This window comes from Phragmites australis, chromosome 2 (genome assembly GCF_958298935.1).
Source record: "Phragmites australis chromosome 2, lpPhrAust1.1, whole genome shotgun sequence".
NCBI classification, from domain to species: Eukaryota; Viridiplantae; Streptophyta; class Magnoliopsida; order Poales; family Poaceae; genus Phragmites; species Phragmites australis.
Window position 1 is genome coordinate 49,789,565 of NC_084922.1, and position 23,811 is coordinate 49,813,375.

Consider the following 23,811-nt stretch of genomic DNA (forward strand, 5'->3'; position numbering starts at 1 on the left):
ATAAGAAGCTTCCAACACCCCTCGTCCAGCCCCTCCCCTCCTCCAATCAGAACTCCGAAAGATGTGTAAATTGGTCCTAAAGTATTGAAACAAAACTCTTGGGAGACCTTTGGTGAATATATCTTCGAACTACAAGGATGAAGGCACATGACGAACCTTGATCTACCAAAGAGAAACTTTCTCCCGAATAAAGTGGAGGTCTATTTCTATATGTTTTGTCCTTGGTGATAAACTGAATTAGAGGATAAATACATAGCACTAACATTATCATAATACACCACGATAGCTCTCTTCGGTGAGTGATGAAGTTCTTCAAGGAGTTGTATGATCCAACAACTCTCGGCTACAATATTTACGACTCCCTTATACTCTGCTTCTGCACTTGATCGTGAGATGGTAGTTTACCATTTGGAGGACCATGAAACAATATTGTCGCCAAGAAAGACACAATACCCCAAAGTAAAACACTGTGTATCTAGACAACCAACCCAATCTGAGTTAGAATAGGCAACTAGGTCGTGGTTGTTGGAATTGTAGAGTTGTAGGCCAAAGTGTAGTTCCTTTGGATCATGCATGAACAAACACGTTTGTTGAGCAGAATAGGTTATGTTAGGTCGTCTGAGGGTTAAATATTTGAGTGCACCAGCAATGCTACGATAGGCAGTTGGATCAGAAACTGGAGGACCATCATGACATGAGAGTTTGCACGAGGTATCTATGGGAGTGGAACAAGGATTGCAAGAAGACATTTTGGCACAAGCTAAAATATCTGAGGCATACTGCTCTTGAGAAAGAAACAACCCTTTTGAATTTCAGTGTACTTGTATGCCCAAAAGTGTTGCAACAGACCAGGATCGCTCATTGCAAACTCCGAGTGTAATCGAGAGATAAGTGTGGTAAGAAGGCCGGTAGAATTGACCGTCAAGATTATATCAGCAACATACAATAACAGGAATGCAGTACATGACGATGTGTTGAGAATAAAAAGAGAAGAATATGCTCTGGAAGTCGAGAAACCAATGGACTTCAAAAAAGAAGTGAAATAGAGAAACTAGGTTATAGGGGCTTGTTTGAGACCATATAAGGATTTATGGAGCTTGCAAACATGTGATGGAAAGGCAGGATTAGCGCAGCCAGAAGGCTGAGATTACCATGTAAAAAGGCGTTCTTCACATCTAATTGGTGAATCAGCCATCCAAGGGAAGTTGAAATGCTAAGGACGATGCGACTCATGGCTGGCTTGATGACAGTACCGAACGTTTCAGCATAGTCAATGCTAGCTTGCTGAGTGAATCCATGAACCACCCAACGAGCCTTGTAGCGTGAAATAGATCCATAAGGGTTAGTCTTGTGATGAAAAATTCATTTTCTGGTCACAATATTGATCCTTGTAGGAGGAGACACAAGGCTCCAGGTATTGTCATTAAACCAGGCATTGTACTCCTCTAATACCGTGTTGTACCAGTTAGGATCTTTAAGTGCAGCACGATGTGATGAAGGAATGGGAGAAACACATGTAGTCACTGTGAGATTGAAGAGTTTCTTTGGTATAGTAATCCCAGATCGAGACCTTGTGTGCATGTGATGTAAAGGAAGTTGAAGAGGTGCAGAATCACTGGGACAAGCTACTAGGTGCGTAGAGTGAGCTGGTTGCGTGACAGGGTGGTGAGTGGAATGTGACGCAACCTGAGCCCCAGTTAACAGGTTAGAAGAGGAAGTGGAATTGGGGTTGATGGATGTGTGTGGAACGGATTCCTTAGCAGTAGTCGAGGCAGGAATCGCATGCTCGGAGGAGAGAACAGACCTGCGCACTAGCACTAGATCCAAGGTGGAGGATGTTGGATCGTTTGTGGGTGGCGCTGGCCGAGTGGATGGAGAAGCAACTATGGCAAAAGGAAAGGAGAACTCATAAAAAATAACATGCCTAGAGATAATAATCTTGCGACTTGATAAATTTAAGCCTTTGTACTCTGGAGTGTAACGAGGAAATATGCGAGTAGTAGACTTAGGAGCGAGTTTATGAGGAGAAGTGGTGGTAAGGTTGGGATAACATAGGCACCCAAAAACATGTAAGTGATTATAATCAGGTGACTGATGAAATAGTAGCTGATATGGTGTGATGAATTAGAGAGGTTTAGTAGGCCATCGGTTAAGCAAGTAGGTTGCAGTGTGGAGAGATTCGACCCAAAAATGTGGATGCATATGCGCATGAAATAAAAGAGTGCTGACAATATGTTGGTAGTTCAAATAGCGTTCTGCCTTCACATTTTGAGGCGGTGTATGTGGACATGACATGGCGGAAGAGGTGCCGTCGCCCATTAAGAAAAGGTCTTAGGAGGAAAGCCGATACCATGTAAGAGCTGAGACGCTTGATTGAATTGATTGATTTGTGATTATCAGAGTACATGTATTTATAATACCAAGGCTCAACGGAGCCGTACAATAAGTTATAAGAGAAAGCATGAGGTTCAGAGGGGAGTTGAGCCATGCAGTGGACTAGCATCGTTGTAGGAGTCGTGTCGAACTGAACTGCTGAATCACTTGATGACTCGATGTGGATGAGCGACGTTGATCCATGTAGTGGTGATCCATCCTTGGTAATTGCACATGGATGTTGGTTGCGCACATAGATCAGAAGCTTCCAGCAAATATATAATCTCAGCTTATAGTTGCATGTTGAAAAAATGAAAACGTAAAAGTTAATGTTATGAGCTTTCATATGAAGCAAGATGTTATAGATAAAAAACCTAAGAGCACTTTGTGTGTGTTCTTTGTGGGAGAGCGCTTTATAGCCTTACAGGAGTGTAGAAGCAACACGCTGATTCAGCTACAGTCATGGTATTCTACTTAGCTGGGCCTCGGTGTTGCTTTGGTCCATATTACTGGGCCGACGGTGCATGCATCATGAGACCTAGAACGTAGGAACCGCAACCAGCCCAGTGATCGAATTCCCCCCCCCCCCCGCTGCGCACTCTGGAGAGCAATGCTAGGGCAGCCAAGCCATGGCCGCAAGCGTAGACGTCATCGTCGGCACGAGCTCGCGATCTGAAGAGGCCTGGTTCATACACGCGCACCACACTTACTCTCGGCGGCAAGGCGTTGGATCGATCACGTTGCCCTGCAGAAGCTAAGCGGTGGCAGCTTGATTGGTGTGGTTCACTCGTAACTACTTAGTTGCGGTCCACTTGCTCCCTTGCTCACTCAACTCGACCTCTCCCCCCCCCCCTTCTCGTTGGTGGACGCGCGTAGCCATTTCGCCTCCCGAGAGAGGTTGGGCCATGCGGCCGAATCTCGGAGGCCCAGATAAGCTGCACAAGCTGCTTGTGCTCACGCGCTCCTTAGCGCCATAGCACACAGCGGGCTGGCCCATGAGCCTCATTTGTACTACTTCTCTTTTTTTTCCTCCACCTCTTCCTTCCTTCGTTTCTTTTCTTTTCTATATTTTCTTACTTAATTTCTTTACTTGTTGCTTTCACTTTAGGTGGCGGGCGGAGTTTTTTTTATATAAAAACTCCCAAGGTACCATGATATTAGCCATACTACAATTTATAAAACTAAAAGACCTACAATGTTACCGGTAACCAAACACCTCAAAGTTTTTCATACCATGATTTTCTCCAAAAATACTTTGCATCCAAACCTATGCTTATCATATTTTACCTATCGTACGAGCATGGCAGTTTCAAAAATCCGATGTAGCAATTTTTAGGAACATCACCCAACAACTTGAAAGACCTAGCTCAACTATCTATATCCTATGCTCAACAAATTTAAGATGTCGTCACAATGGTTTTGAATGTCATTACACAATAATATGCAAAATTGAAGGTAGTGTTTTCGATTATTTGTTCCTCTCAGTTTGCTAAAGCAGTGGATTAGATTTATTAGATTAGTGTTTTATTTGTACAGACAATATCGAACATCAGATATGTACAGTGTGTGGTGAAAATGAAAGACAATGCAAAAAAAGAAAAAGAAAAAAAATCACAGCTTAGATCATCACAAAGAATCCCACGAGGAAAAAAACAGCAGTCGACCAAATTAAGCCGTGTGAAAATAACCTCAGCTCAACGCCGTTGCAGTGAAGAGGTCGTTGTTTCTAAAATCCCAACCGTAGTTGAAGGTGAAAATGGATTTGTTTTCCTAACCAATTACATCGGGATCGAGCTTTGTTTGAGGTTTAATATCCACCAGTCTAGTGAGATCTAAAGTGTTTAACCATAATTAATTCTTGCCTTCTAGCGATGATAACGTATAGTTCCAATTTTAATACGTTTAAATTCTTTGTTATATTACCTCTTTACTTCCAGAGTGAGGGGGGGGGGGGTGTTGTAAATATGCAGTTTTCTTTTGTTTTACAAAGTTGCAAAAAGAATATAATCAAACCACAAATATAAAACAAAAAGCAATGTAAAAGGGTTTCATCCACAACTAGTTTTTAAACTATGTACAATAAGTAGCCCACCACACAGTGTGGTCGAAGTAGTATTATTCGATCTGCAGCTGCTTGCGCCAATATACTGAAGTCAAATTTCACGGTCGGACCAATGCCTCTAGTAATGACAAGTACCCTTTTCGTGACAAGCGGGCTCTAACACGTGAACGACATCTGTAAAAGGTGCCTTCCCCCATGCGAACCAAATCATTTCTTGCGTCACTCGAGATGGTTTTATCAGGTAGTGCGCTTCCACGCTGATCCTCACTTCCCAACTTGACACTTGTTGTCGGACGACATTATGCTTCAGAGAACAACTTTATGCAGAATCCAAATATAGTGACCACCTATGATGCACATCACAAGACGGCTTTGCGCACAACACAAGACGGCTTTGCGTACAAAGGCATATTGACATCCAAACATCAAAATCGACGGAGTATGAACATTTCTTCATGGAATGGTCCCTACAAACTTTATTGTAAATTGCAAATTAAACATAACTTGCTGTGCCTTTTGCGCTCTTCGACCCAACTTTCTTGTTGTGCCGTTGGGGCACTTGAACTTAATACGATCTATTCATAGAACAGTGTGCAAACACACCTTCTGTCTACACCTGAGGGCAATCAAAAGACCCAATTGCTCGGGATGGGTTGGATTTATTTACCCAAAATGATGCAGCAAGTAGGAGAGGGTGTTGGCCATCCTTGCTTGTTTGGGTGTTATTTTCTTCTTTCCCCAAAGCATTCACCAGATATATGGCTGCCATTCGGTGCGGAAAGCTAGATGGAGAATTTGACGTGCCCACATGCAGTGCAAAATCATTAGTAAATACAACTGAAAATCTGTCAATGGAGAGACTTGTGGTTAATTAGTCGCCTGAAACATTTTTTAAAGAAAATATATAATCAGCTCACGCTGCTGGCCACTGGATGGACATCTTAGGGCTCACAGGTTTCTTCCTCTTCTGCTCATCTTGTTTATCCCATACACCTGCACGCTTTCACTGTCGAATGTCGATCCCTTCTCCCATGTGTCCCCGCCTCGTGTCGTCTCCACCGCGACGCCTCGCCTCCTCTGTCTCTCGTCTCCACACACTGTCAGCTCCTCCCGTCGTATTTCTCGGCCGTCTCCTGACCTCTGTTTGTGCTGCGCCCGCCGCCGACCCCGTCCACCACTGGCTTCCTATCCCACAACTACGGCAGCGCCACCGCCTCGCCGCCTTCCCCTCTAAGCCCAAGGGCAATGGTGAATAGCCGAAGCTAATCTCCTGGACCATAAACCTCGCTGGCGGGGGGGTTCAAACCGCCGGCTAAAATGTTTCAACAATTTTCAGTCGACTTATGAATAGAGATCCTGATCTGTTAACTGTTCAAGATTGTTTCGGTACACACATTCAAATACCTTACCTGCCTAGCTTCAAAACTTATGCAAAATTTAGTTTTTGGTAGCAAATAATCACTTCTCAAGAAAACAAAACCATATAGCCATCCGTGGTATTTAAACAACCCAAGTACAATTGTAGCAGCGTCCTTCAAACTAGTCATAATTTGTATGATCTTATACAATTTGAGATGCATGCTGCTAAAATCAGGTGTAGTTGAAGTACACATCCGTTGCATGCAAACAAACCATACACGAGGGAGTTGTACAACGTAACTGTAGTACTATCGGGTACGACTACGACATAGTAGAACTCACGAACAAGAACACATGGTACAGCACGATCAAGAGATGATCAGAACACGGACAAGAAAAGGAAATACGACTCAACATGCTTATATATAGCGAGATAGCTTCTTGCAATCTCATCGTCAAAGATGAGAGAGCATTGATTGATTCTGCAAGAACACTGCAATCCATGCACGCATGGATAGTCAATTTCTGTCCTGCTGCTCGTTGCCCCGAAAGATAGACAGTTCAGCCCTCAAGTCGATCTGGATGGCTCTGCCGCCTCCGGCACTGCTTCTGTTCAGCGACGCCGCGAGCTCCTCGCTCTCGCGGTACCTCTGCAGGTACCTGCGCATGGCGTCGGCGTAGTGGTCGAGGCCGAGGCTCCTCATGGCGTGGCAGATGTCGTCGCCGTTGATAGTCTTGCGCCGCTCGCGGCGGCACCGCTCCGAAGCCTCGCCAGTGACGAAGCCGACGAACTCCGTGGCGCACTCCTGGATGGTCTCCTTGGCGCGCTTCGATATCTTGGCCTGCGGCGGGAGCACCTCCTTCATGATCCGCCCCACGTTGGCGATCGGCAGGAGGTTGTCTTGGGCGCCGGTCCCACCACCGCCACCGCCATGGGCATCCGCTAAGGCTGAGCTTGATGCCCTAGCAACGCCTTGAAGTTGGGGGTTCCCCAATTGACCCAAAACAGTGAAATTGAAATTATCGTTCATATTTAGATTGGATAAGGTTCGTCTATGACCTTCCTTAGAGCGGGTTATATAGCCCCGCTCACATCATGTATAGAACTGCTTTTTTGATGTCGATATTATTTATTTATAAGAGGTTGGCTCTATTTATGTCAAAGTGACTAGAGTTTTTTTTACTTGTTTACTGAATTTATTAATCCGCTAAAGAAAAGTGTTTAGTGTTATGTCTTGATATAGGATAACTAGTACTCTATTCTCCACTACTCTAAATATGTTAATGATTCGACGAACCAAATATAAATTGTGTGGTGAAGCATTTATTCACCCATATATATACAATTGTAAATATCCAACTTAAAGGATTTCTAAATTATATTGCTTTGCGTACACATGGAACTAATCTTCTTTAAAAAGGGCATAAAGGTTCTTGATAGTTGATATGGGTGGTTTTTTTTACCTTTGGCCAATTTTTGAAACTGAAGAAGCTAATTCAGTATTCCATCAAGAGGTTATCCATACATAATTTGTACATTCTTTTAACATATAAATTACTATATTACCAGACATACCTATACTACTAATATATTTTGACCCAGCAAACCATTCTAGAGGTTGATATAGATTCAGAAAGGAGTACTGCAGATGCCGGTGAGATAAAAGTACTACTGTAGCTATACGTGAAAAGTTGATGCGGCTAGAAGTTTGTTACTTTTATGCGAGAGAGAGAGAGGGGTTAAACCGCAGAAGCATGTGTAACCTTTGGGCCGCTGCTAGTTGCCGTAGCCTATGGCCATGCAGGCAGGCACGGCCAATGAGACGGCGTCCTTTTGCACGGGGCCGGCGACGGACTGATGGATGCCCTAGGCGCGCGACATCTGCCGACAAGCCGTGCGGCCCTCGCATGGCGACGATGATTGCGTCCAGCGCCTTGGCACGTGGCCGTGGATCCACCCGAATCAACGTTGAGACGAGCGCATGCTCACCACCACATCCACACTGTTCTCTCGCGAAGGCACAGTATAAAGGGATGAAAGATTAACAACTCCTAATAGACCACATGACCATATAAAAGGCTAGTAGTACTACTATTTTGCAACTTTTCTTATGAAGCGAAACCACACACGCCGAAAGGGGTTAAGCGACGCTACACAGAGGCTAGAGGGAGCAGCCAATCAGCTGGCAAGGAGTAGTTCATCTTTTGATGCCTCTGCTGCTGCTGCTGCTGCTACCTGCTGTGGTAGGTGTTCCCCAGGAAGCTCCCCCATTTGATGGAACCATGCGTCCTTCAATAGTTCAATTAATCTGCTGCTAGCATTTTTTATATATAAATCCTGTTTGACATAGTTACAAATTTAGTTCAATTAATCTGCTGCTAGCATTTTTTACATATAAATCCTGTTTGACATAGTTCCAAATTTTTTTTAGAGTGTGGTATTTAGCTATAGAAAATTAGAAATTTATAGAGCTGGAGTTATGAGTACATCGAAAGTATTTAGTACGCTATTTTATTTCTATTTTTGTCTAAAAATAGATACTTAAATTATTTTACTTTAATCTATAAATACAATATCTGATGTAGAATTAGGATCTAGAACTCTGTCAAATAAGATCATAGTAAGAGAAAATATGAATGTATGCATCTAACTATATATAGCTAAAGAGGCGCTCACATATATTGTGATTTTGCTGCAAGTTGGGTAAACCAAATGCCACTGGCCTATACACTAGACATGCAGTTTTGTCTCGGTGGTGATATTCTGCCTTTTGTTTTGGAGCTGGAAGGTCTATCCGGAGAACATGAAGTCTGTTGAGAGAGCGAATAGTGGTGTACTCTGGTTGGTTTGACAAGTTAGCGACAATTATATGCGACAATGCCAACGTTTGCATACTGATTAAATTAAGCAATTACGACTAGTACTAGAGTATTTATTTCTGAATCCTGGTTATTTCAGCAGTTACTATTATTATTACTCGAAGGTCCACCTAGCCACTAGCAAGCACGAACAGATTCATTTCACAATTATTTGCACGAAATATGGTCCCCGATATGTAGTAGAAAATATAGAAGGCTTGAGAAACCAGACATATATAGTAGAACAACCAATGTGCATGGTACCGAATTACCGACAGAAAGAAGAGTAGATTGGTGATAAAAGTTGCAATATTATTTGAGTAGCAGCTCAACTTAGACCAGAACCATTGTAGCACCTATAGAACCAATGTAGATCGATTGGCGATGAAACTGGGTAGCTCAGCTAAGACTCGACAAATCTTTATGAGAACCCCACATTGCAACATAGTGATTTCCGTAAAAAAAAGGAAAACAACAAGTAAAGCACAATTAACCTTTTATTTACAAATTAAAACACAGGAAAAATGGCAAAACAGTTTTGAATTTCTCTATTAATAATCATTTTACATCTTATGTAACAAAATTGTTTATCCAAATAAATTCATGAAACTCCTGCAACAACCACTACCTTCTTATGCATATAGATCATAATTGCCAATCGCAATAGAATTAGAGATTGAGGTCGTTACCAACAATGTGTAGGCACTCGTCAGTTACCTTGTATAAAATGGTAAGATCATCTCTCAGTCTCAGGTAACTATGATACTATATGACTGCGGCAACTGAATGAATCTGGCTATAGTAATGATAAAACTTTGCAAGGCCACACAAATTAAGACTCATGCACTCACCTAAATTGCCTTATAGACATGCATGTATACATGTTGATTTGCGTTACATTTAACCTATTTGGTGCAAATAATTATATTTAGCAATGGTACTACACATATGGTTCGTAGGTTATATAACGTCGGGTACCAAAAATCGAATAGATTAGATCAAACGCATATCCTATTACCGCACCGTACACAAAGTGACAATATATTATGAGTCCTTTAAAAGGTCAACTGGCGCTCCATAGTTCATTTGCAACAACTAGACTAATTAACATCTTTAACTAGATCTAGATGACAAAATCAGTTTAAACAAGCAGAAAAGAATGAACATAATGTTTCTGATGCAAGTACTGGATCGATTCTGGACATGTATCCATTTATGATGTCAGTGGTTAAAGAAACATCAATTTCTGTGTCCTACGAGCATTTAAGACTGCACCACTGAGAGTGATGAAACAGGCATGCCAATTGCTATGAGTACTTAAAATTCCGATAATTTATCCTATGATACAATCACATGAAAAATCACAAAAAATGGATATACTATATGTCTAGGTAAGTCTCTAATATTGAACAAATACAAATATATCGTGCAAATCCCTCCGTTTTGATTCTCACTTGATTGCTTTTAAGAGGATTAATCTATGCAAGCAATTAATTTTACCTTTAGTGGAGGCAGCGTAGAAAATGCGCGCATTGTTCTATTACACAGTTGAGTCAGAATCAACCATTAATTTCCAGAACAACAAATTTGATAATGAACGTACAAGATGATGCAAGAATACCAATACCTTAGCACAAATTCAGCGCTTAAAGAGAGTAATGTGTAATGATTTGCATGAATCAGCATCTAACCGCACCGAAGTGGTCGGGGTGTTACTGTCAAGTTGCTCATCAAGATTCAGAAACTTACACAGCATATATGTCTGAGCTAGCAAGCTACCTAGTACCAACGAACTCTCTAAGAAGTAATTGAAGTAGGAACCAAGTACATCGATAATTTCGAATCTAGGATATTCTTACCGGGCTACAAAAATACTGAAATTAAACCGCCTTTTGAAGTGCAGAACTGCTTCACAAACATTTTCACACCAAATGAGACCGAATCAATCGATTTGCACCTCCGGCACGTCTTCGCCTTCGCCATAATCTTCGTTCCCGGCGTTTCAATCTATGATACCGGCTCTTATCACATCAATAATACACCCCAGATCAGAAGCAAAACCACTACTCTAGCTATTGGATCGGATACTCGTTGCTAGTTACTCCTAATGGTGCCACTAACAAGAATACATTTATAGCTTACGACTCACCTCTCAAAAAATGAGTAGAAATAACTCTTCATCGATAGAAAGATTAAAGCTGCCTGGAGCTGTTGTTGTCGCTGCTGTCCATGGCACCGAACATGAAATGACCGCTGCCGCTGGCGCCGGCGGCGGCGGCCGAGCTGGAGGCGGGGTGGTCCGGGGGGGCGCCGCCGCGTGAGGACGCGGCGGCGGCGGCACGGTCGCCCTCGAGCTCGCGGTACTTGTGGAGGTACCTGCGCATGGGGTCGACGTAGTCGTCGAAGCCGAGCGCGCCGAAGGCCCAGCAGACGTCGTCGCCGTTGACGGTCTTGCGCTTCTCCTTGTGGCACTTGTCGGAGGCCTCGCCGGTGACGAAGCTGATGAACTCGGAGACGCACTCCTGCATGGTCTCCTTGGCCTCCTTGGAGATCTTGGCGTTTGGGGGCAGGATCTGCTTCATGATGCGGCCGACGTTGGCGATGGGCAGCAGCCGGTCCTGCTCCTTGATCTCCTCACCCAACGCCCCGCCTCCCCCCGGCAGCCGCCCGTCCCCGTCCGGCTGACCGTGGTAGTCGGCCATGTCGTTTGCTCTCTGGCTGCCTACTATATCTCGCTCTCCGTGCGTCTGTACCTCGCGCGTGTTCTTTCTTGGCTGTCTCCGACTATAGGCGGCCGCTCACGCTCTCGGTGACGATCTCTAGCTTTGGTGTTTTATATGCCCGTCCCTTCTTTTATTGGTATGGACACTTGGGCAAGTATGGCTGCTGAATTTTCCTCAGCCTGGCCCTGGTGCCAACGCTTGTATACGCAGTCCGCACATGGCATGACAAGTAGGCACATCGCTCGCTCTCGCGCGTATGGTATCGTATTGTATGCGCGAGCGGATCGCGCTTTGCGAGGAGCATATAATGGCATGCTTCTGTCTGCGGCACTGCCCGCCCGTGGGGTACGTCGTTGAAATGTCTCCACGGCTGAGGCTGAGGCTGAGGCTGAGGCTGAGAGTTGCCTCAGCTGACCCCCGCGCGCGTTGCCCTTGCCCGGCCCCATCGATGCGCGGGGTGGTGTCTGATGGAAATTAATATTGTTTTGTAAGTTAAGATTAATAGTATTTGTAACTCGATGTAGGTAGGTAAGAAGTTAAGAAGGTTTTTTTTTAAGTTGTCATACGTATTCATATAGAAGGTCTATGAGTTTATGAATACATAATAACTGATTAAGTTCGAATAATTTTATACATGTGTATATGTTAAGTCGAGTATGATAAGGGTTCAAAACTTTTGTGTCGGAGTTTATATGTTTGTTTGGGAACGTACATGTGCAGGTGCATAAAGTCTAGATAAAGTCAGAGATAACTTGTTTGGTCAGTTAGGTACTCGAGTCTATATAAGTAAGGACATATAATAAGGGTTGAGATATTGAGTCGAGAAGCTCGAAAGCACTCGGTTAAGTACTCAGCGAGCTCGAATCTACTTGACGGAAGTTAGAGAGGAGAGAAATAGAAAAAGTAAAGAGTTAAACTGTCATGGGTATGGAAATGTTTTTTTTTTCTCGTCGAGTTATTTTGCTCTTGTTTGATATATTTTTCACTTGCTTTCTCGCTGGGTGACTCACGTGGTCTTGTCGGACATTTACGTGGTAGAACTTGTTATTCACTCGGACTGATCGAACAAGATGGTCGAGCACGTACTGCTTGCTCGTCTTAGCGACGGGTCGTAACCGTGACCCGTTACTATTGACTGAACATTAGTGACGGGCTATAATCTTGACCTGTTACTAATGACCAATGAATATTTTTTCTATCTTTTAACAAAAAAGTCAAAAAAAAATTTCACGTGAGCTGTCCCAACGCAGGCCCATCACATATGCCTCATAAACCATACTTTTTTCACATTAGTTTCTCTTCGTGTGTGTAACCACCTTACCACCTCTTCTATCACATAGTTATGATAAAAACCAGATATTTTATCTTTTTAACCTTCTTTGCTGAAGGTCATTAGTGACGCGTCATAACCATGACCTGTCGCTACTAACTAATTTTGTCAAATTTTGTCGAGGGTTATAATTTGATAGGTGATCTAGAGTGTATTCGGTAAAACGGACAAAACTTTTATATACATACTCTGATTTCGATGTTTTTTTAACTCTACGGATATTTAAAAAAAGTTACATCCATTTCTCTCCGAATCCATTGGGTTCCGAGAATTTTTTGAGGCTAAAAACAGTTTGGAAGATTGAGTTCTCGCATCCGAAAGTTTTTACACCATTTTTGGAACGCACGTTTGTGTCTATAGCTACCACATCTTACATCAAACTTGAGTAGAAATATACAATGATTCATATTCTAGTGTTAAGGTGAGAAAAAATAAGAGAAAAATAAAATAATAAAAAAATATTTGCTAATACCGTTATTAATGACTGGAGTTTGTCATTAGTTACAGATTACAAGTTGATCCGTCATTAATAATTGTTATAGGACAATTGAATCATTAGTGACGGGTCAAGTTGTGACCTGACACTAATGATTGGCCTACGATGACCCGTCACTGATGATTTTATCATTAGTAACAGGTCACAATTTAACCATAATGACTGATCTAGACTGATCTGTCAATGATTGTTTTATCATTAGTGACGAGTCACAGTTTGACTCATCAATAATTATTGACTTAAGACGATCCGTCACTGATGACCTAGTTATCAGTGACGGATCATAACTTGATTCATTACTATTATCAACAGTGACGGGTTATATAATGATCACTCATTAGGAATATTAATGATCTGTTCTTATTAGATCTGTCACTGATAGAATATTAATAACACGTGTTAAACCGTTATCACTAATAGAATATTTTTTTATTGATTTTTTACGTCAAGTAATCCTAACAGTAGCCAAAGCCAATAGTGCCCGTACGGCACGCGGCCGCCTGGACTGGAGAGAGATCAGACATCAGAGAGAGAGGTCTGCAAGGTTCGATGCATCGAGCGAGCCGAACAATGGCTAGCTAGCTAGCTGCTGCACACCAGGGCATGAGCGCCGCTGTGTTCTAGCGACTTCCTTAATGCCGCCGGACTCTGTTGCTCTCTTATCAGCCACAGCCTCCTTGGTCCCCACGGCTTGGCTAATATAAGTTGGTCTGGTAGTATCGATCGGTCGATTTGCATCTGTTCATGCCCTCGATCATGACCTATAATTTTAGTGCATTGATCGCCGTACAACCTCGGTGGGTGCGTCCACATGCGCACGTGATCGATCGACCGATCGATGCGCGCGGGGTCCGCGGGGGAGCCAGCCGCCCCGCTACTGTTCCTCGCCGGAGAGGCAGGGGAACGTACGCCTCCTCTTGTCTTGCCTGACATGTCTATACATCGGAGCAAAGAGATCCATATATATATATATATATATATATATATATATATATATATATATATACACACACACATATATTATCCGTTTCAAAATTGATGATGTTTTAATTTTTTCTATAATATTTAAAATATATGATGTTTTATAATTTTGAGATAAATTTAGTTCAAGTTTCAGTTTTACTCCTCCATTAAATATTTTCTTCTCCATGCAATTCCTATTTTCCTTACAATTAACTGTTGAAGAAAAAACAATTTAATCTTACCATAAGCTTTCTCAAAATCAATTTTTAATATCACATCATTTTGCTTTTTTACTATGTAGTTCATAAATGGTCTCATGTAGGATAATAACTCATTCCATTATATTTCGACCAGGCATAAAAATAATTTGTGTAGGTCGCACCACTTTTTCAACAACCCGATCATGTTAGTACCAACTTTAGTGAATATTTTAAAGGTAACATTAAGCAGATATATTGGACGGTATTCTTGAATTAGTGCTTACACTTTTTAGGTATTAGTGTAATAACACCAAAGTTCAGGCTGAAAATGTGTAATTTTTCTTGGTGGAAATCAGAAAACAGAGGCATGAGATCCCATTTGATGACCTCTAAAGATCTAATAAAATTCTACTAGGAAGCCATCTAGACTAAGAGCCTTGTTATGCTATATATGCATGCCTCACCTTCTTTTCATCAAAAGGTTTAGTGAGAATTTCATTCTCTCTATCACTTACTTGCGAGATATCATCTCGATTAGATTCATCCATTGCCAAATAATCTCTTATAGTATTTTATGATATACCACTTGAGTTCGGTTTCCCCTGTATAGGTGCCTTCCTCTTGATTCAATTTGTATATCCTTTATTTTCAGTGTTTGCCATTGGCCATGAGTTGGAAGTATTTAGTATTGCTATCTCACCCAAGTAAGTTTTTTACCTTTGCTCTTTGGTACCATTTGAGCTCTTCTTCCAAAGATAGTAAGGTGATCATTTTATAGTTCACATTAATACCACATCCAATACTATATGATGTATAATGTCTTAAGTATTAATTAGTTAGACCCCATTAAATAAAGAAAGAAAATGAGCTAGTGTTCTCTATAAGATATTAGTTTGGCTCAAAATCAAGATATGGATATAATAAAATATACACTAGGTAGCTTATGTACCATGTGATGTGATGTGAGGGAAGAAAATATGTATTAATTATGTAGACCTCATTTTAGATATAATGTATTAGTGTGGTTTGTATCTACTTTGTGTCTATATGATGGAACAACCTTTAGACATTAGTATATAATGTCGCATTAGGAATGGCTTAATACTTATGCTCATCTATAAAACATTATCTATTTTAAGACGAAAAAATATAATACAAACTTGTATACATATAACATAATAGTATTATCTCTTCCTAAAATCGAGTAGTACTATTATACTGATCTAGCTAGCTAGGATGTACATATATAGAATGCTAGCTATATAGGTGACTAATATAAACAACTAACTGATATCGTCCACAGTGCAACAAGTTACAAGAAACCAGTGGATGCATAATATCTTGTAAGTCCTTATCACACCGAGAATAGTATATTATGGTGTATATTATTGTATACGTGTACTGCCTTTTCAGTTGGTATATTCTTTGTGTAAAAATTGAAAAATAGATAACATATGATGTCGTATTTGTCAAAGTAGATAACGTATCAGAGTATTTGTAAATTTAGCATATGTATTTGATACTTTAAATACCGTAAAATCGATTCGATATATGGGGCACCGAAAAAAACGGTGGGCCCAACTCTATTCGGCACATGAGAAGCTAAATACGGCACTGTGTATCGTATTTGGCACCTCAGATGCCAAAAATTTCTTGTATTCGATACTTGAGATGCCGAATACGGTAAACAGTGTCATATTCGTCATCCCAGGTGCCGAATATAGGCCGACCCTACCGCGTGGTGCTCATGTCGCATCACGTCGCGTCTTGTTACTGCTTTCAGTGCATGTCCCCGTTGTTTTCTCCTCGTGCTGCTTTTGTTGATTTTTTTTGCCCACGCGCTGCTGTCCCCGCGGCTTTTAGCCCCTATGCTACCATATTTTGCTGCAGCAATAGCACGAGAAGAGAGGAGACGAATAGCAACGCGAAAAAAGGAGAAGCAGCACGAGATGAGGAGGACCAACAACACGAGGAGAGGAGAAACAACACGAGATGGGGAATAGCAGCAGCTCGCGGAGAGGAAAATCAGCTCTAGGTGAGGAGGAACAATAGCGCTATATTCCAGGAAGTACTTAAATTATGTATTTAATTAATACTTACAGTAATAATAGTAGTTAGAGGAAGTAGATTATTTAATCCATTCAATTAAATTTATTTAATTATATTAATATGATAAATTAGAGTACTTAGATTATTTTCTTAGTTTGGTTATATAAATTTGATTAGTCAGTGTAATTACATTATTTAATTAATTTAATAATATAAAATTTATTCATCATTGTAATTAGATTATTTTCTTATCGTAATTATATGAATGTCATTAACAAGTATAATTAGAGTATTTATGTAATTTAATTACTTAGGTTTAGTGGAACTATGAAAGATCTGTGCAGCAACAACAAAGATGCATGGTGATGGCCCTATATGCCCACGGCGCCTCCCTTCCTGGTGGCACCTTATGCTAGTGGTGGTGTTGGGTAATGGTCTAGTGCATGCATGCTCTCCATAGGTGTAAGTAGGGTGTCGATACAATAAGAGAAAAAAAGAGAAAAAGAAGGGAAAAAATAAATATTAGAAAGATTCAAAAAACTTACATTGGATAGAAAGATTCGATTAAAATCACAATAAACAGGAAAATTATCAAATTGAATTTTTTAATTAATAGTGGTTACGTCTGTTTATAATATTTTAATTCAATCCATTAAAATAGTGGTCCACACCGAACAGCTGTATAGACATAAGGTGATCTGGGATAAAATGTGATGTGAATGATGGATGGTGTAAGCCTGTTTAATTAATATTTTAATTTAATCTTAAGTATTAATTATTTAATTTGAATTCAATATTGATGACTTAATTAACATTGTTAATTGCTTAATATTTAGCATTGTTAAGTACTTTACTATTTAATTGCATTGTTCATTTATTTATTATTTATCTATGGCGTAATTAGTTGTGTATCGTACATATATCTAAGTAGTATTTTATTACATGTAACTTTGTTTAGCAGATACGTATGGTTTTCCATATTTATTATGGTGAACATCCAACAGTTTTGCACGGGACGCTTGTAGTAATTCAGAACTGCCAGCATATAGAGAGCTCAGTTTAGGTATTTAATGACCTAGATGGCCTGAAATAACATGTTATGAGTCTTCTGCGTGTGAACCAACAATCTCATATTGCTGTCTTGGAGGGTGTGCGGCCACAGCTTGTTCCAAATAGCTCGGTTGTTGTCTATACGTTATTCGAGATGAGAAGAAAACAACACATGGGCTTTGCACTCACGCAAGACATTAGTGAAAAACTTTATATATGGGGGTGTACGTATACATAGTGCCACAACTGGTGCAAGGTGATGCAGTGTTTACCGTAGAAGGATCAAGCCAGCAAGTGATGCATGAAGAGGATAGAGGGCATGTTAGGGAGGGCAGTTCTGGTAGAGAGAGAGCTAGAGTGGACCCTTCTGAGGTAGATGCAGGATGTATGGATGATGAAGCCGATAGTAGTAGGTATGAAGAAGCTCCTGACAATGATAACCCGGTGTCAGCGATCCAACACTTTCGTGATGCTGGGCTACTGGATTGTGCTGTCATTGAGTATAATACCTTATCTAACTGGGGATACCAGAATAGCGACATCCAGGTCGAGCAACAATTTTGTAACAGGGGAGGTCATCCACTTTATTAGCAACTATGCTGTAATGACAAGAAGGGATCACAAGCGCACCCGGTCTAACCCTACGGAGTATGAGGTTAGGTATTTTAAGCACCTGAATTGTCCTTACTTTGTACGAGCATATAAACCGAAATATGAGAACTATTTTGTGATCAGTAGACATACCCCCACATACATGCAACGAAGAGGCTATTAGGAATATGAGACATTCCGTTGATGCGAGTTCATTTTCTAACTCCTCATCACCCTTGTTGGTACGGATATTTGTTTATTGTCAAAATCCATTATAGAGGTTGTGGTCCTCACCTTTTTGAGGACACGTTTCGTGAGAAATAGGGAATGAGTTTGCATCATCTCAGACTGCAACAAGGATCTTCTGCATGCATTGGATGTGCTGCATGATAGCACAAACTACTACATTGCTTGGCTTGATGTGGAGAAAAGATGATGCATGCGATACACAAAGTATTGCAACAAGATATTCGAAGTGTTATATCTGCAGAACCAGCAGGCGATAGAAAGCAACAAGCACATGAGGACCATCTACGAGCGTAAATAGTTGGAGGACACAATATCGTTAGCCATTCATGTGCTACTTTTAGCCAGTGGATAGCAGAGAAGCTGGCTGAGCGTTAGCCCTTAATCCATGACACTCACGGTGCCAGGTTAGCACATAGAAATTTAATGATCATATTTTACCATTTTTTATGCAAATAAACCTTCTAAAATTAATGTATTTCTTGTTAGGTACACCATCATGACAACAAGCATAGCGAAGACGTTCAACAATGTCCTAAAAGGAGTACAAGGTCTCCCATTGTGTGTCATCATTGAGCTCACATTCTATAGAACAACAGACTACTTTTGAGACCGTGATAATGCTGTAATGAATTGTAGCACGCAGTTCACACCTAAGGTGGATGTAATCATATCCAAAAGGAGGAACGACACACACTTTCATCGGAAGAGGATCTACAACTTGACCAACAATAAATTTTAGGTCATAAGCCGCCGTAGGTATGCTTCAGGGTCTAGCACATGGGACATCGTGCAACAATGCCAATTTTGGCCTCACGAGGTCAAGTGCATACGCAATACACGAAAACTGCACCATATCTTGTGCTCGCATGTCTTAGCCGCTTATAGGGATATTAGTGGCAATGACAGATCACAGCACATATCACCGTACTTCACGATTGATGCATTGAGGAGCACATGACTTCCAAAGATATGGTCCTTCAAAATCGAAAGTAGGTACAAAACGATCAACGAGTCTAAGTGGATACCATATCCCCGAGCAAGACACACGGATCCTGGAACACCTAGAGCTATGAGGCTGCAAGGTGACATGGATGAAGCAGATGTTGTTAATGGCCTACACAAGTGCAACCTTTACAAAAAAACCTGGCTATGACAGGAGGATATGCCCAACCCGGGAGTACACTATTAGGTCACTATCGAATTGTATTGTATTCGAGTTGTTGCATTTTAGTTTGTACTTTGAAGTTATTCGCAGTCATGGTTTATATTCTAAATTGTTATTTATGTGTTAGTTGTACTGCTTATTTTTGTAATATATCGTATGGTACTACTATCACAGACGATATTTTCTTGTTGAACCATGAAGGTTGTTATTCACCTATTTATTGAACCATGAAGCTTATAATTCACCTATTTATTGAACCATGAAGCTTGTTGTTCACCTATTTATTAAACCATAAAGCTTGTAATATATTCTAATTTGTAATTCACCTACTTATTGAGCTATGAATCTTAAGATCATTGTCATGACTTATAGTGGTCTTCCTGAGCTTCTTCAGCAACGGTATGACGAGAATATAGGGGAAGGATGATTTCCATAGGGCAACATGTATCGCAATTATATGTTCTTTTTAATTGCTACGATAATTTTCTACTAACTCAGTACATATATTGGATAACTTTTGCAGTTGCTTTCGTTGCGAGCGCGGAGTGTCCACACGATTAAGGAGTTAGACCCTCGATTCCATGAGCCACTCGCACGGGTAGGACTATTGCCTTTTGCTCTCAGGATGGCTGGAGCTCTAATGGCGGGTGGTGGCAGGACACCTCTCCCGTCGATTGATGAGCCACTACTCATAGGTCTCATCGACCGGTCCCTGAGACACACACGTTCTACTTTCCTTTTGACGAGATGTCCATAACATTGAGGGATGTGGATAAGCTGATCGGGTTACCAATTAGGGGCGCCCCGTTAGTAGTTTCACCACCAGCAAAGGAGCAGTCGAAAGGTTATGTTCAGGACAGGTAATTATTTGTTATGTAATGCACTTTATATATTGTAGTGATATTCAAGCTTCATTGACCATCTGCATCTTGTATGTTTGGTTTGCAATATGACATGAAGGATGTTAGCCTCTCCATGTCCTGGATTCATGGGCTGTCATAGTTTGGTGCATGCCCACCGAATGCGGACGAGGTATAATTATGTAGCATTATGAAGTGTACTAATACGTCCTGTTAGGAGGCTTCATGTTCTGCAACACGGCAATCGATTATGTCGTCCCCCATATTATATGGTTAGCGAGTCATCTCACGTCACATCCTCATATGCCGACATCTTACAATTGAGATTTGTTGTGCTGGTTGCAACCTATAGAGGATTGTGTGTTGCAACCCAGCGATTAAAGAAGAAAGGATATGTAACATGTTGCCTTCACCTTTTACAGCTATGGAGCTGGGAGTACCTCCCAGTTTTTCGGCCTTGGGTGCTCAAGAGCTACTATACAGTCGCCATCTCCAACGGCATTGCAGATGACATAGGGCCTTCAATGGGGGTATCGGTGGATTCATACTAAGCTGAGATGGAGTCGGTAGCAAGACCATGGTAACTACTACTGGGTGATGAGTGATCTGGACGTCCTTAGCGCCGAACTCGTATAGTGGGATCCATGGCGTATAACACGAGTGGCCGAAATTGCGATTAGAGGGCTCATAGTATCCTCTTGTTGGTGTGACTCAGACTTATAGATAATCATATGCTTCTTGTTATATATGAATAAGGTAGAAGTATATTCTCTTGAGTGTGTATAGAGGCATGTTGGGTATGACAGGTGGTGCTAGTTCCTCCCCCACGAGACGCTGGACGGGCACACCGGTAAGTGTGTTATTATAGGTAGCATTAGTACCTTAAGTGATCCATGTTAACAAATTATAATTGTTTATGTCACGTATAGGAGGAGCGCATAGAGGACAGAGGCATGCACGAGTGGGCATGCATGAAAGCAAAGTACATACAGAGGTGGACGCTAGATGTTGTCGTTTCTACTGGATAATACGACATAGCCACGCACATGAAGTACCTTTCATTGTACCATCCGCGAACGCGTACCACCTTACTCAGTGGACTTCAAACCTTGCCCCGTGGATCGTGCTCGATTTCTTCATGCTGTGGTATGTGATGCGGTACTTATAATGATTTTTGTTTGCTAAACCTCTGTATTACTGACATGATCCTCATCTTATATAGACCGAAGAGACGTACGAGATGCATACGTAGGCGGAGCAAGCTTGTGGGGAAGCAAGCGGGTCATCAACACAGAGGGATCGGAACCCTCTTTGGGACTATATGAGGATGAGAGAATCTCACTTCCTATCCGCCATACGTGGTCTAGGTGGTTGTACCTCGCATTGGAGGGGGTAAGACATGCCAGCTATAGACTCGTCCTGTGGCTCCCACAGCATGCGCTCATCCAGTACCCATGAGAAACAAGTTTGAGCATAGTCGCGAGAGGTACCTTCGACTTCGGAGCACCATGTGTCACGTTTCGGTGTTGAGGCCGAGGAGTGCACGCAGGCTCTTGCACCTGAGTAGTTTACACTAGGTTCATATGTCCCGCAGTGGACACAACCTCCTCAGACTATGATGATACCTCTGTCTGTAGCATCGAATCATCACGTGGACGTCATTGACTGCAGGCAGTAGACATCTGACTAGAGCGGCACACATGATTTTGACTGGGCTGCTGCAATGCAGCCCTCCAGCTTCATTGAGCTCCTTAGTGCACAATACCCCCAATATCCCAACATACCTGGGGGTTCACAGTGGTACCAGTAGAATGAGCCTTCGACACACCGGACTCCATCGGAGCACGTTTTAGGGGCATCCACACTTCTGCATGCGGATCCTTCATCATGGTACATGCAGGGCAGAGTTAACAGGGCGGCATACACATTCGGAAGGGGTCCCACAGGGCAAGACGATGATGATGACGAGCAAAGAAACATGTGACAGGGGCTAGCGCAGGTCACTGGGATGAGAGTCACACACCCACTAGATGCATACACTCCTGGAAATTGTGTGCGGCATGTCGGCGTTCAGTCGCTATTGCAGTTGTTCGGTGCACTTGTTGTTGTTCAAGACACATGTATTATTCACTTTTTTGTCGTGGAGGAAACCTGCACAACATCTCTATTGTGAATCAGGCTTTAGATACGAAGTGACCACACGACAAAGGTTTGAGCATTAAATGACAACACTTCTGTTGTGAGACAGGCTATAGACACAAAGTGGCAGCACAACTCAGCTTTAAACATGAAATTACAACATCTCTATTGTGAGTTAGGCTTTAGATACGAAGTGACTACATGTCTCAGCTTTAACCATGAAATGACAACACATATGTCTTGACTCAGATTTCAGATACGAAGTGACCGCACAACAAAGCTTTCATCATAAATTAAATGACAACACCTCTATCCCGACTCAGACTAGACGCACACATCTTTCTCTCTCTGTTGGTGGACACTTTTGACACACGCATGACAGGATTCCCTGAGACCCACCCTGACATTGCAATAACTCTTTCTCGAACAAATGACCACACAAAACAACATCTTTCACAAGGAATCTCTGTCGAGCATCAATGCCACAACTTTTCTATCTTTCACAGGGAATCCCATGCTACAGCCCCCAAGTAAGCCCATGCACTTAGTCCATGTATCGACCCCTAGCTACCATAAATAACTCCACCCTCATCTATGGATAGACTATTTCTTCCTCAGCTTTGTCAACTGCAGTGTCTTCCTCACCTCCACCAAGCTCACCTAAGAAACACTTGGGAATTTTCATCCTACATGGGGTCGAACCGCCGATGTGCTTCTTTGACGACCCTTGTAGGCTTTGCAAGTTCCAGGACATCTCCCACACCTATAGCCTATGCTCTTTTCTTGTGTGCCAACTAACAATACGATAAGCCTCGACATGGACCGTACGAGTACCCACTGATATAGCGACGTAGATCACTCATGTGGCACTTTCTATACCATTTCATGCATTTTCTTATTAATCTCTCCTCTTGTTTCATTTATCCAGTTTTCTCCACCTATCTGTGAATTCATAGAATGTCTCATTATTAAGCAAAATGAGCACCAGAAGCGGTGGGTCGATATGACCATACGGTGGACGAGGAAAGCATATAAATGCTGAGAGTACGAGCTACAACAAAAGGAACTACGACTGAAGCGTCACGAGGAGGAGGAGCTGTAGTGAAAATTACCCTATTATGCCATGATTGTGATTTTGGTGATTAATGACAACATAGTTATTAGGACTAACATGTTTATCAAGAATATATGTTAGTAGGTCTCATGGATACAATGCATGAAGAAGCCACCGAAACCGGGACAAAGTTGGGTTGAATTGGAAAAAGTCCCAGGAGAAATGACTACACTGGATGGTCCGGTGCTCCGGGTATTTGCACTCACCAGAGCATCTCTGTCAAAGGGGG

General features: G+C 41.8%; 2 protein-coding genes across 2 annotated transcripts; both read right to left on the reverse strand.

The window, feature by feature from the left end:
- Positions 1 to 6,021: 6,021 nt before the first annotated feature.
- Positions 6,022 to 6,832, reverse strand: LOC133909552 (nuclear transcription factor Y subunit B-4-like). The gene has a single exon (XM_062352025.1). It carries the CDS (start codon positions 6,823 to 6,825, stop codon positions 6,313 to 6,315), a length of 513 nt encoding a protein of 170 aa, XP_062208009.1. The 5' UTR covers positions 6,826 to 6,832; the 3' UTR covers positions 6,022 to 6,312.
- A 1,597-nt stretch (positions 6,833 to 8,429) lies between these two features.
- LOC133909553 (nuclear transcription factor Y subunit B-1-like) lies at positions 8,430 to 11,568 on the reverse strand. Its single transcript, XM_062352026.1, has one exon. It carries the CDS (start codon positions 11,353 to 11,355, stop codon positions 10,846 to 10,848), a length of 510 nt encoding a protein of 169 aa, XP_062208010.1. The 5' UTR covers positions 11,356 to 11,568; the 3' UTR covers positions 8,430 to 10,845.
- Between the last annotated feature and the right edge of the window lie 12,243 nt (positions 11,569 to 23,811).

Bases quoted from the DNA above. Each gene is read 5' to 3' on its own strand.
- LOC133909552 (XM_062352025.1), bottom strand. From the start codon at position 6,825: ATGAACGATAATTTCAATTTCACTGTTTTGGGTCAATTGGGGAACCCC.
- LOC133909553 (XM_062352026.1), bottom strand. From the start codon at position 11,355: ATGGCCGACTACCACGGTCAGCCGGACGGGGACGGGCGGCTGCCGGGG.